The following is a 15,048-nucleotide window of genomic DNA, read 5'->3' as shown; positions in this document are numbered from 1 at the left end:
TTCCCTACCCTACCCCCAAACAAAACAAGGGGGAAATTTTATAATCGAAAGTCAGTAGCCCAATAATGAAGTTCAGGCATAAGATATGAAGGAATTCTAGCAATTTCATTGAGAAGCGTGAATTTACTAGAGATAATATCCTTTTAAATCCATAAAAAAAACAAAATCAATCCAATATAAATCCTAATATTTTGCACTTATTATACTAGCCATTTGCAATACGATATCAGCAACATTATGATAATCCACCTTATCTTTTGCAACTGCCGTTTTTGTTGAGGAGAGAAACTCTGCAGCGATTCCTTTCTCCTTTAGTGCCATCACTTGGTTTTCCTAAAAAAGGAACCATTTAAACCAAAACAAACGCTTAGCTCATAAATTCAACATGTATGAAAAAATAATAAACTGATAAAATGAAAAAGATGCATACCATTAAGGCTGCCACCACTCAGCAGAACAAAAAGTCAGAAATCACAACCAGTATCCTCAGTCGCAAACCCGAGCGATTTATCAGACAAAATTTACAGAGTTCAAAGATACAAACTCTAGAAAAAAAATATAAAAGCCATTCACCTATTAAAGGACAAACTACAAGCACGATTCCTGCTTTTGCCAATGCAGGAATCTGATAACACATTGACTTGCCTCCTCCAGTTGGCATAAGGCAAAAACAATCCCTTCCTGGAGCAACACAAAAAGAACGAAATTTCGCCCAAAAATTAATGAAAATTTCCTACTTAAATCCCCTCCATTCAATTAAGAGTTTGTTTGCTACATATTTGGACCCATTTGTTTAAGAATCCTTTAAAAATGTTTTTTATAGTATTTTATCTTTTTGTTATAACACTTTTAAAAAGGAATTTTAAAAATAAAGCTTCAGATGAAAAATTGGTTTAAATAGTTTATCTTAAAATATCATTTTAAGCATTTCATCTAATTTGGCTACAACTTTTCTTGGATAATGAAATTTCAAAAAAAAATTAAAATGAAAAGTAATTTTGAGAAGTTCTTCATAAAAATCATTTTTGAATAATACCTTTTTTTTAAAATGTGTTTTTTATCATGTTAAAATCACTAATAATGAATATCTAAATTATTTAACGTCAAAATCGGGGCCTAAATAGTAAGTTTTATTTTCCTAATTCAAACAAAACCAGCCAAAATTGTTCCTTAACACTAACTACATTTTCTAATACCTCACTTAACAAGTTCAAGATACCAATTACTAGCAAATATGAATAAAAATATCAAAAGACTCCAATTAAACCTATTAAGTAAAATGTGAATTGCACCTGAGAGTACAGCTTGAATAGCTTCCAATTGCATACCCCTAAAATCAGAGTAACCAAAATGCCATCTAAGAAGCTTCACTAGCGATTCCTTGCTACACAATTGCACATTCTTCTTGTTCCCCATGGCGTCTTTCAACGGTAACGGCGATTTCTTCTGCATTTTGATTCTGACCTGTGAAATCGAAGTTCGATCAACGAAATTATCCACTAACGAATTAAGAATCCAAAGAGAAATGGAAAGTACGTACCTTTTGATCGATTGGTTTCGCGTTTTGCGCAGTAGACACTGCAAGAGCAAAGGTGTTCGCGGGTTTTTTGCTTTGGAGTTCCAATTCGCAAACAATATAAATCGTTGAGGAGTTTGCTATCTACACCGGGGAATTGTTACCTGCACGCCCTCCCCTTTTTAAAATGTTTTGTTTTTGGGTCTGTTTTTTTGTTAAAATGTTTTGTTGTTGTTGTTAAAATAGTGAAATAACTCTTATTGGAGTTTTGTACCAGGCACTCCCCCAATTTGACATGTCACCCCCCCAGTACTTTTTAAAGACTAAAATACCCCTTTGTAAAACAGTATAATATTATTTTAAAAATTACCATTCAGATTTCACACCCCACCACCTTCGAAAATTTACAAAAAAAAAATGTTGGATTCGAAAGTTTAAAATTTTCGAAATGAATTTTAGTAAGTTACTCGAAACTTTTGCTATTTTAAAACCTTCGAAATGCAGTTTATTTAAAAAAAGACAAATTTTCGAAACTTTGGATAAATGCCAAATTTTCGAAATAGACAGTATTCGAAACTTTGCTTGCATTTGAAAGTTTCGAAATAGAGTTATGCTTCGAACATTTGGCTTTTGATGAAACCTTCGAAATGTAGTTTCGAAACATACAAATCTTCGAAATGCATTTTGTACTTCGAAAGTTTGCATTTTCACCAAAGTTTCGAAATGCATTTTGTTCTTCGAAAGTTTTCATTTTCACAAAAGTTTCGAAATGTATGTAAGTTTCGAACTTTTCATTAAGTTAAAGTTTCGAAATGTATTTTATTATTTTTTTAAATTCAATATTTATGTTAGAAATTATTTTTAAATTTTTTTTAAATTAAATATTTAAAATATTATATTTAATTAAATTTGTTACTAATTTTGAAATTAGGTATGAGTAGAGTTGATGTTTCTGCTTCAAAAAATGTTATAGATTCTACAGAAAAATTCACCACTGATCAGGTATTATTATAACTACTGATGAATCATCACCAATTAAATATTTCTTATAGTTATATAGTTAATTTTTATTTGAAACGTATTTTGCAGGTATTTTCTTCTCGAGAAGCTGTATTTGAATGGGCAAAAGCGATTGGAAGACAAAATGGAATTTTAATTGTTACCATTCGATCAGATAAAGCAAACGGAATTAGGGGAAGAAAAGACAAATTGATTTTGGGATGCGAAAGAGGTGGAAGATATAAATCAGAATCAAAAAAATCAGTAACTTGCTCTCATAAGGAAAACTGTCCATTTACTCTCAGATGTGTACCATTAAGTGTCGGTGAAGGATGAAAAATATTAGTGTTCGTTGTGGGACACACAATCATGAATTACTTGATACTGTAACCGGTCATTCCTATTTGGGGCGTTTAAACGAAGAAGAGAGGAAATTTGTCAATGATATGACAAAGTATAAGCTTGCACCCAGATTCATTCTAAATGCTTTGAAAGTGAGAAATGAAACCATTGTCACTATTCCCAGTCAAATATATAAAGCAAGGAGTACTTATCGATCATCATTGAGAGGTCCGTACACAGAAATGCAGCATCTGTTGAAGTTAATACAACAAGAAAATTATGTGCATTGGACAAGAAGACGGGAAAATTCTGATATTTTGAGAGATATTTTTTGGACGCATCCTGACTGTATAAAGTTGTTAAACACATTTCATTTTGTTTTGATATGTGATAGCACATACAAAACAAACAGATATCGGTTGCCATTACTTGAAATAGTCGGTGTCACTTCTACTAGTTTGACATTTTCAGTTGGGTTTGCTTATTTGGAAAAAGAGCGACAAGATAACTTCATCTGGGCATTTGAGAAGGTACGAATGTTGTTCAAATCTGAGTCTTTGATTTCTAAAGTTATTGTGACTGATAGAGATCTTGCCATGATGAATGCGATTAGTGTTGTGTTTCCTACTTCAATACATTTGCTATGTCGTTTTCATATTGAAAAAAATGTTGGGGCAAGATGCAAACAATATGTCAAAAAGGATAGACAAGAAGAAGTAATGGATTTATGGAAAAAGATTGTCTATTCGACTAGTGTGGAAGAGTATGATCATCATTTGCAACAATTTGAGATATTGTGTGCCGATATTATTCTTTTTGTTGATTATGTGAAAGATTCATGGTTAACACCTTACAAAGAAAGGTTTGTCAACGTTTGGACCAATAGAGTGATGCATTTGGGGAACACAACATCTAACAGGTATTTTTAAAATATGAATTGTGTTGTTTTAGCAAACATGATTTACTAGTTTATGTGATTTGTTTTAATTTGTGTTATTTAATTTATTTGTAGAGTTGAGTCTGCTCATTGGAGATTGAAAAATATGCTTCAAACTAGTGTTGGTGATTTGTGTAAAAGCTGGGATGCAGTGAATATGATGTTGAAGAACCAAATATGTATCATTCAGTCTTCTTTTCAGAAAACCATCAAGGATGTTGAGCACGGGTATAATTCACAATTTTTTCAAAATCTACATCACTGTGTATCAAGAAAGTGTATGAAATTAATTGATAACCAGTTGGAAAGTGTATGAAACTTTCCCAGAACATTTCGAAAGTTTCCCCTGGCCTTGCATTTCGAAGATTTCAATTCAAGAAACTTTCGAAAGTTTCTTGTTTCGAAGATTTCAAAATGTTCGAGGAATGCATTTCGAAGGTTTCAAATTCAAGGAAACTTTCGAAACTTTCTTCTGTTTCGAATCTTACAAATGCATTTCGAAAGTTTCAAAAACTGCAAATTTTCGAAAGGAAACTTACTTTTGCGTTTCGAATCTTTGAGATCTTCGAAGGTTAGGTTGATTCTGGATCGAATATTTGAAATGTTCGAATGATTTGGTGAAAAGTGTGGGTAAATTTTTTTTTTGGTTTTTATATATGTGATAAAGGGTAAAATTGTCTTTTAAGCATAACTGGGGGGGTCGCAGGTCAAATTGGGAGGGTGCCTGGTACAAAACTCCTCTTATTGGCGATGCTTATTTGATTTGGGCTCAAGATGTTGAAAACTATTATAATAGTATTGTTGTTGTTATTCTATGGTTAAACATAGATGCATTTTATAGAGATTTGACTTTTTTAAAGTTGTTATTTTAAAGAGTAAAGTGAGTAAAATTAACGCTTAAATAATAAATCAAATCTATAATAATCAATTGTAAGTTTGTTAGAATAATAGTTCTTGATTTTTTCACTTTACACTTTATTTATTTTAAATGATTTAAATTTATTTTATATATATAGATAATATTATAATCTAAAGATAAAAATAAAAACAAATTACAAAAAATTAGTGTTCAGACTCTCTCTCTCTAAAATTCTCTAAATTTGTTAAAGTAAAGGGTGTCTTTCAACATGAAATAGCATTCTTTTAAATAGAGGATTAAAATATATCGTTGCCATGGTACATGCTGAAAACCAGAATGTTTATACAGTAAAAAGTAAACTGTTTTTTTTTTTTGTTGGTCAACTTTGCTACAGTAAAAAGTCAAAAATATTACAATAAGAAATTCAAAATTAAATATATTTTAATATTTTAGTCTTGATTGGCGAATAAACTCTGTAATCTTCCTCCATAATTGGATATGATAATTCGGCAGTGGATGACGATAAAGATGGAATATTTTGCTTATGTTTGTCCTTAATTATTGCTTGTTTTAAAATATTAAGGACCCCCTGTATATTTTCTACAAAGTCATCTTCTAAATATGAGGTTGTTAGAGTTGTTGTAACGCAAATCCTTTGATTGAGGAATTTGAATGTGTTGAGGATCTGTAACCTTAAAAAAAAATTGAGTTAGATTTAAATTATATTGTGATATTCTCCTATGAGATTTTAAAGACATTAATACGAGGCCATCACTTGACAAAATCTTATTTTTGAAGAATATGCAAAATTTATATGTTTGAATTTTGTCCATATTTTTATTGCCATGAAAATATCCATGACACAGAGAATTTGGTGAAGAAATGTAACTCGATTGAAGCAGATCGAAAAACGGTGTCAACCTTTCAACCTACCATCGAATTAAAGTGGTGTCTACTTAATTTTTATTCGGTCTAATATTTCTTTTTTCCATTTAGAAAATAAATCAATTTCTTGACAAAGTCCATACCACTCATTTCAAGTGTGTTGTGATATCTTGAAGATTCACTTGGAAGGCAATGTATATTATACATAAGGAGGTCAATCACTAGCTATTGTTTCTTTCTAGGTGACTCGTTGATTTACTATAAAGACAAAACACTTGAAGATTAATTGACACTATGTAGCATTGATTATTATTTATTGAAGCTTAAGCTCTTTTTTGTGTGTCATCCTTTTTGCTACACTTGTTAAGTAACTCCAAGAGAAAACATGATTTGGCCAAGATAAAACTTTCAAAGTGGGAAGACAACCTCAATGAAATGTATATTTCATGTCAGTTATTAATTGAAACCATAAGTCTCTCAAAAAAATTAAGTGCGTACCATATCTACTTGATGAGATGAATGAGAAGGATAAACAATTGTCATCCTTTGTATTAGTGTTGGAAACATTAAAAGCATACACTAATGTTGCTAAAATGTAAAAGCAATAGAGAGACATGAAAAAGTAGATATAATTTCAAAGGCGCTGATAATTGAGCTAAGATTCCATCAAGTGTGTTGCGTTTGGTTTGGTTTTCATTTTAAAATTTTGTTGAACAAGAAGAAATCAATTATTTCCATAAAGTTAAGATTAAATCTAGTGTCAATACAAATCACTAAATATTTGGCATGTGATTTTCAGACAATTGTAAATTTGGTTTAATGAAAAGTGATCATAAATTGCCAAGACAAAGCAATACACCGATTCTACTATCTGCATTTTCAGGTGGAGGTGTTGTTGGTGAAGGAGTTTCATTGGCTTGAGCAAAAACAAACATATTCATTGCCATAATTAGGACCATAATCATAACAACATTTTTCATCTCACTCTATGACATTGTTTTTGTTTATCTTATAAATATTGTATTTCTCTTTGTATATGTAAGTTTGATTTGACAATCTATGTTGTTCTCCATTTATAATCATTGAAAAACGTCATCTTGAGTACATTTTCAAACCCTAAATCAGAAAATCATTGATGATTGTCAATTCTAGAATGTGACATGATTAACATCTATGTATTAAAAGCTTAAAAGTTACTTTTTGGTACATTTAGATTTTCATATATTTTTAACTTAATGGAAAAAAAATCTTATTTTTCACAATTTATATATGTCATAATATTATTTTGTAACCGACTACACATATATATATAAATAGTAAAATTTTATTAGATGTATAAGTGAAAGTATTTTACAATGACACTAAAAGAGATCCTAAGAAAAAATAGTTTGAGATTTCTACATTGATATATTGACTTTTTAATATAGATATCTAATATTCAATTTTTACTTCGTTGTGAAAAATTCTTAGATGGTCACTCCACTAACATATTAGCCTCTAGACACAACCAATTAAAACTTGACAAACAATAAAAAAAACTAGAATGTAATATGCGGGTTGTGCAGGATATATAGACTACAACATATTAGTATTATGGTGAATAAGATTTTAAAATTTCAAAAATAATATAACTTATTGATTTTGTTTGTAGAATATTTTTTTCAAGTGAGTTTATTAGAGTAATTACTAAATATGGGTTTTTAAACACACATTTGAGAATATGTAGAATATTTTGGAGAACCGAATTGCAACTAATTCATATATTATATTTTACCCTTTGAATTATTATGTTAAAATTTTAGTTATATTTTAATGACTTAATAGGATTTAAAACTGTTAAAAAGGTATCTAAAAGTTTGATATACCGATTTATAATTTTAATGTCTTATATCATATTTCTTTCATTAATGATTTTGTGAAAATATAAAAAAAGAAAGATTATTATGTAAAAATATCTACGCATTAAAATATAATAATAAGTATAAAATTAATAGTATATTAATCATTTATTATTAATGGTTTATATGAAGAACTTAATAATTTGTTAAAATTAATAGGTTAATCACTAATCTGTTAAAATTTACATCTTTCTAATTAATATATTATTTTAAAGATATACTAATTGATAAACATTCGTCACTCACTCAAATGTTCAGCTAAAAAATAAATCACTCTCTTAAATGTGTGGTTAGGATACATAAAATTAAAAATAATAATAATTTTTCAAATAAATCCATAGTGAAGATTGTAAGACCCTTAGTTTTAATTTGTAATTTTTTAATTTTGGTGTATTTGGTATTGAATTTCAAAGGCTTTTTAGCTAATTTTATTGGTATTTTGTGAGTTTAATGCCAAAAATATCTTTTTGGAGTCTCAATTAAAATTAATTTTCGAGGAATAATTTTGTTTAATTACGGATAATCTTTTGTCAAAGAATTTTTTTTATGAGATGTGGGATTTTTTCGGAAAAATTCATCTGCCAATTGAATTGCGGCGAGAGTAGATATTTTTCTGAAAAAATGGTTTGAGAAGTGATGTGAGATGATAGATGAAATGATGATTTTTATAAAATATCTAGATTTTTATTTAGATATTTGTTATATATATATATATATATATATATATACTTAAGAAAGAAAATAAAGAAAAGGAAAGCGTTTTTCATGTTTTTCACGTCCGCCACCATTCCTTCATCTTCTTCCTTCTCTCTTTCCAAACCAAGTTTTGGTTTTTTTTCAAAACCGTCAAACACAAATCTTCATTTCTCTTCTAGATCTAAGCTCCCTTTTGAAAAGTGACAGAAGGGAAAGTTGTTCATTGTCACGCTGCGGTGCTAATGAGCTAGTTTTCGAAGCGACGACGCGAACAAAAAATTTTACACTAATTTATCACGGTGCTGTAATCGGTTGTTAAAGCTACAACAGAGGTAAAGGCTCCTTCCAGACTTTTAGTTTGCATTTAAGACCTTATATGTGAATTTGTAGAAAATAAATTTGATGTGTTTGAGGTGTAGATTTGTGGAAAATGAATTTTATGTGTTTTATGGGTGAAATTGTGGAATTTGAATTTGATGTGTGATTTGTGGTGATTCATGTTTGGTGTGATTGATGTGTTCATAATTAATATTATGAATTTTTTAGATGTGTTTTATGTGTGGATTTTGTGGAAAAATGAATTGATATGATTTGGTGTGAATTGTAGATTGAATTTGAAAATATGTTTGAGCATGCTCTGTGGTGAATTTGAAAAATCATTAATGATAAATGAGTATTAAAAATGGAGAATCTTTTAATATCTGCATTTACTTAATGATTGTTGTGGAAAGAGTCAGAGTATGCTCATGCATTTCATAGTACATGGTGATCGTGATGGGTCCATGGTGATGGTGGTGACCGTGATGGGTCACGAGATGATGCCATGTGATCTGTTGGTTCATATTATCCTTGCGAGGATTTTCGCGTCGTGGACTGTAGTTTTTTATAAATCGTATTGACCTGTGATAGGTGACACCTCGGTAAATAGTACTGGTATGTGATAGGTGGTACATTTATGATTTACATTTTTTAGAAATCGTGCTGACCCATGATAGGTGACACCTTGATAAATAATACTGGTCTGTGATAGGCGATACATTTACGATTTATGCTTTTTAGTAAATCATGTTGATCTGTGATAGGTGGCACCCCGTTAATTAGTATTGATCTGTGATAGGCGGTACAATTATGATTTACGCCCCTTCGAGGAGGGCTTTGGTTTGGAATTCTGGAATCATGCATTTTGGCATATACACATTGCATTAGGGTGCTTGGCACGCGAGTCATGTTTGTTATACTACGATGATTGTATATACATACTCAGTTATTGTTTGTGATTGTGTCGTAATTGCTAAGTGTGATTCATTGAATTTATGTGTAAGTGTTGATTGATTTCGAAACATTTTCAAAATTGAAAATCTGCATTTTTCATAGTTGTATTCAAATACGACAGAACTGTATTCGAATACGACAGCACATAGTTTGCTACTAACTTATGATTTCGCACTTGTATTTGAATACGACAAGACTGTATTCAAATACATGTATTCAAATACAACAGGGCTGTATTCGAATACGACAGGATGATTTTGCTACTGACTTATGACTTAGCATTGTATTCGAATACGAGTTTGCTGTATTCGAATACGACATTGTAGTTTTGTTAAAAACTTCATTTTCCTGCTTTGATTATGCATGTTTGACATATGAAAATCCTTTCAAGGAGTATACTAAGTGGAAAAGTTATTTTGTGCATTTAAAATTTAAATGCTATGTAGAAATTTTTAATTTCGGTTGATGACCTTTACAATTATTGTGGAAATCTGGGTTTTGCCCTCAAATGAAAATGATGAATCTTCATCATATGCATATTTTTCATTGATTTTAGTCTTATTTATCTTTAACCATTAGTTAATTTAAGAAGTTATTCGATATATTTTGTTGATTTTAGTTCTTTGATTTAATGAAATGTTTATGTTCTTATTTGCTTGATTAAGTAGATATTTTTTGTAGTTTTGCGTTGTTATTTTGTTTTAGTAAGAAGCTGAATTTTGGTGAGAAATTAACATGACTTATGTGGAGTATTTCATCCATATCTAGAGTTGTAGATGTCCAATTGGAGTTAAACCAAGTGCAAATGAAAGCTAAGATCCATAGCTACAACTTTCATGAAGACACCGGAACCCAATTCAGACTCGAAAAAGGAGAAACTTGCACTATAAGTCAAACAACAGATGTTGTGCGCTAGAAGCGCAACAGCCGCGCCTGAGGCGCATTTCTTGCCTTTCAGCACTGCCAGCGCGCGCATGAAGCGCGTTTTCTGCGTCTGAGGCCCGTGGACGCGACATCATTCATTAGAAACGCAATTTTTCACTTTTTAGGGAGCTTTTTGACTATTGGGAAGTTGAGAGACTTGTGCCCTAGCATAGAAACTCAAAGACAACTGTTTCTAACACCATTGGAGCAGTTTTATCAAGAATCATTCATGAATCTTTCTTGTAATTCTTTTATAATCTCTATCTTTTTTATCTCTGTCATGAGTAACTAAACCCTATTTGTTAGGAATGAGTGTAACAAGATAAAACCCTTATTTTTTTGATTTGATTTTTATTTATATGAATGAGTTTATTGAATTATTTTTCTCATCTACGTGCTTAATGTTTTTTATTGCTTGATCAACATTAAAATGTTCTACGATTCGTATTTTGAAACGCGAATGGACTTTACGAATGCTTGAGATGAGAAATTCATGAATTTGTAGTCTAGAGATAAATGCAGGTCATGAAATCAATTAAATTAGTTGCAGAGGCAATAGTTTAACAAGTGAATTCCTGTACGGTAATGCATAATTCTAATCTTAAATCCACTAAGAAATTAGAGGTTACTTTGGAATTAAAGGTTTTGTCACTAAGACATTAGGGCAAGAATAATAAAGAGAATTCGGTAGTAACTTAATAAAGGAGTTCAGTAACTACGATCAAATTAGACGTCAAGGTTGGATTCGAAGTGAAACTCATCCTTGACATTTTTCTTATTATAAATGATCAATTTTATTACTGTTGTTAATTTTAAATATTATTTTAATCAATTTGGGAATTTTGTGTTCAATATTAGTAATTAAAATAATTCAATAGTAAAACGCAATCCTTGAGTTCGACACTCGGTACTACTGTTTTATTACTACTTGCAACGATTCAGTACACTTGCTGAAACACTATCAGAGAACCAAGATCATTATACTGGTTAGTACCCTGAAGATGGAAAAGTAGTTAGACATACCTGACCGAAGCTGTGTCAGAAGAATCTTGCGGGACGCGTGGAGATCACCCATGTTGTATAGTTTTTGTAGTATGATTAGATTAGTTGGGTTGTATAGGGACTAGATGTCTTTCTTTTGCGGTTATAATTATTTCAATTTGGAAGATTGTACCTATACCTTATATTGTCAGCTTGATTTTTATTTTGATGGGTCCATATTCCACTTTTTGATGTGACGTGGAGAAAGTCGAGATTCTTGGAGCAGTGCTTTTATGTAGTCGTCTGCCGAGAATACCCCAGGGATATGAGCTATGTCTGATAGGTCTCATAGCCTCGGTGAATTTTGCTGTTTAAATACTTTGGACTTTTGTTTCAAAAACTATTTCCGTTGCTTGTAAATATTGTTGACTTTTGTCATTGTGTTATGACTTAAATATTTTATCCAAAAGTATTTCTTTCTTTATTTTTGAAATTTGACTTTTGTTTTTTAAAAAAAAATGGGATGTTACAAAGATCATCTTATAAACAACGCCCATAAATTATATTTAGTATTAAAAAATTTAAGAGTATTTTAAGAAATATTAATATATGTAATTATCTACGGTAAAATCAGATTAGACGTGCTCTTTTATCACTTATGTTGTCGTGTATTTATAATTTTAAAATGATTGAGCAAAAAATTGATCTAAGTTGACACATTCAGGTTAGAACACAAAATGGAGAATACAAAGTGAAAAGTAGTATTAAAAGTGGTAAGACAAAATGAGTGTCATTTTAATCATAGTAAAAATGGTTGCAATTAACGTTTTATTTTAACTATAGTTGCTTACTTAATAGAAAAATAATATAAGAAAAAGTGGAAGAACAAACCCTAATTTATTGTCAAAATATTGTTAGAAAAATATGTATATGATTTTGTACAAAGTACAACTCTTCATCATCTAAGTCTTCATTATGATTTTCTCATTCGCTTTTCGATTAGTCTCCAGTGGCTGACAGAGCCTTAGAGTTCGTCTTCTTTCCTTGAGATTTTAGGGCCAAAGATTTAAATTTCGATTATCATTTTTAATCCGTTAAATTTAGTAAATTATAATTTATATATATAACTTATTACAAATTATGTTTGTTAAAGTTTTGTGTTTAATATTTGTTTTCTATTTGGCATACTTTGCTTTATCTCAAAAGTTTTAGTCCGATTAATAAAATAAATTAAACTTATTTAGTTAATATAATTGTTCTATACATTTTTATCTCTACTTTGGATAAACAGACATGATTGCATACGATTTATTAAAAACTAAATTATGTTAAAAATAAAAAAATAAAATTCAAATTTTAGTTTTATATTTTTAAATAAACTATGTTTCAGTTTTATAACCAAGGGTTTTATTTATTCGATAAAGCTTAATTCTATTTTAATCATAATACATTTGTTCTTCAAAATTGATGTAATTGATTCATAACATAGATCAAATAAATCAATTTTTTTTATCAATTTATAAATCAAATGAACCTTATAAAAAATAAAGTAATGTTATTGGAACATAAAATTTAACAAAAAATATGACACAAATAGAATACTTTGCAAAATAAAGAAGATAATATTTTGTATTTGTATTTCAATACATATTATTGTATTTGTGTCTCATTTTATGTCAAATTGTGTTTCAATAATATTACTCAAACAAAAAAAAATAAAAATTATTTTATTTTAAAAAGAATCATCGGGGACTTTGTGGTGGTCATTCTTATGTTCTATATAATGCATTAAACTTTAGAAACAACAAGTAAATGAAATTAAAAAAATATTTTTTAATGTATTCTTGTTGGAAATTCATTTGATGAGTCTGATAGAATAAAAAGAAGGATATATTGCTTAGATTTACTTTCAGAAGCTACGTACTTGGTTGCAAACATATCATTACATCATGTATTTCAATACAAGGTTGCACATTAACAATTGACCCTTGTATCATCATGATGTTTCAAGTTATAGGAAATTGGTTAAAGTAAAGAGGTTTTGTACTTTATTTCTATACAGTAATATTTATTTTGTCTATTTAGAAAATAAATCAATTTCTTGACAAACCCACTACTACTCATTTAAGGGTGTTGTGATATCTTAAAGATTCACTTGGAAAAGACAATGTATATTATATACACAACGTGGTCAATCACTAGCTATATTTTCTCACGAGTAAAATTAACCCTTATATAATAAATTAAATACATGATAATTAATTCGATAAAGTAAGTAAAATTAACCCTTATATAATAAATTAAATACATGATAACTAATAATAAATTTGTTAGAATAATAATGCTTAATTTTCTCACATTACATTTTATTCATTTTAGATGATTCAAATCTATTTTATATATATAGATAAAATTCTAATTCAAAGATGACAATGAAAACAAATTACGTAAAAGTTACAAAGAAACTCAGTGTTCAAACTCTCTCTCTTTAAAATTCTCTAAATTTGTGAAAGTAAAAGGTGTCTTTCAACATGAAATGACATTATTTTATATAGAAAATTAAAATCTATTGTTGCTACAATACATGTTGAAAACTAGAATTGTTTATACAAGTAAATTGTTTTTTATTTGATCATATTTTAATATTTTAGTCTTGATTGGCGATTAAACTATGTAATCTTCCTCCATAATTGGATATGATAATTCGGCAATGGATGACAATAAAGATGGAATATTTTGCTTATGTTTGTCTTTATTTTTTTCTTATTTTAAAAGACTGAAGACCCTTTGTAAATTTTCTACGAAGTCGTCCTCTGAATATGAGGTTGTTAAAGTTGTTGTAACGCCAACCATTTGATTGAGAAATTTGCATGTGTTGAGGATCTGCAACCTTCAAAAAAATTGGGTTAGATTTAAACTATATTGTGATATTCTCCAAAGAGATTTTAAAGACATTGATACGAGACCATCACTTGACAAAATCTTGTTTTTGAAGAATATGCAAAATTTATAGATTTGAATTTTGCCCATATTTTTACTGCCATGAAAATATCTATGCCATAGAGAATTTGGTGAAAAAATGTAACTCGATTAAGTAATTATCAAGTTCTTTATTAAACCTCTTTGGAAATAATTGAATTACTTCTTGGACTTTAGAAGAAAGGATTTGATGAATTGGTGCAAAGTTATCCTACCATTGGATGAACCAAATTGGAAAATAATAGACAACATTGTCTTTGAAGTAAATTAACCATAAGTGTTTGTTTGTTTGTCAACCTTTCGGCCTACCATCGAATTAAAGCGGTGTCTATTTAATTTCTACTCGGTTGACACTCATTTCAAGTGTGTTGTGATATCTTGAAGAGTCGCTGATTTACTATAAAGACAAAACACGTAAGATTAATTGACATATAATTAGGGATAAACTTCATAGTACATTAATGAAAATGATTCCCATTTTCAATCAAGAACAAGTTTCAGAAATATTCACATGACTTGAACTTGACTGCTTTCACAGCCTAATGCTCAAAACCACGATGATTTAGTTTGGTCACAACGATGATTTAGTTTGTAGAGGAAAGAAAAGTTTTTAGAAAGGGAGAAACAGGTGGAAAAACGACATGAATATCATTTTACATTTTAAGTCTTGAATGCATGGGTGGATTACTCCCAATGTAGTTCATTTATAAGCAGCCTACAGTTTAATATCTTATTTGAGGTCACAAGAATCACTACACAG

At 29.5% G+C, this 15,048-nt stretch overlaps 1 protein-coding gene across 1 annotated transcript in view; it reads right to left on the bottom strand.

Annotated features, from left to right (window-relative positions):
* The window catches only part of LOC101514724 (ATP-dependent DNA helicase Q-like 3), a 10,381-nt gene extending 10,048 nt beyond the window's left edge, over positions 1 to 333 (bottom strand). The window contains exon 1 of the mRNA XM_073370844.1: positions 250 to 333. Coding sequence (XP_073226945.1) covers positions 250 to 321 — 72 coding nt within the window. The 5' untranslated portion in view covers positions 322 to 333. The remainder of the gene's footprint in view (positions 1 to 249) is intronic.
* Positions 334 to 15,048: the final 14,715 nt, after the last annotated feature.

Source organism: Cicer arietinum, chromosome 1, assembly GCF_000331145.2.
Source record: "Cicer arietinum cultivar CDC Frontier isolate Library 1 chromosome 1, Cicar.CDCFrontier_v2.0, whole genome shotgun sequence".
In the NCBI taxonomy this organism is placed as follows: Eukaryota; Viridiplantae; Streptophyta; class Magnoliopsida; order Fabales; family Fabaceae; genus Cicer; species Cicer arietinum.
The sequence above is the reverse complement of the archived record's forward strand: the minus strand, read 5'-3'. Positions and strand labels throughout refer to the sequence as shown.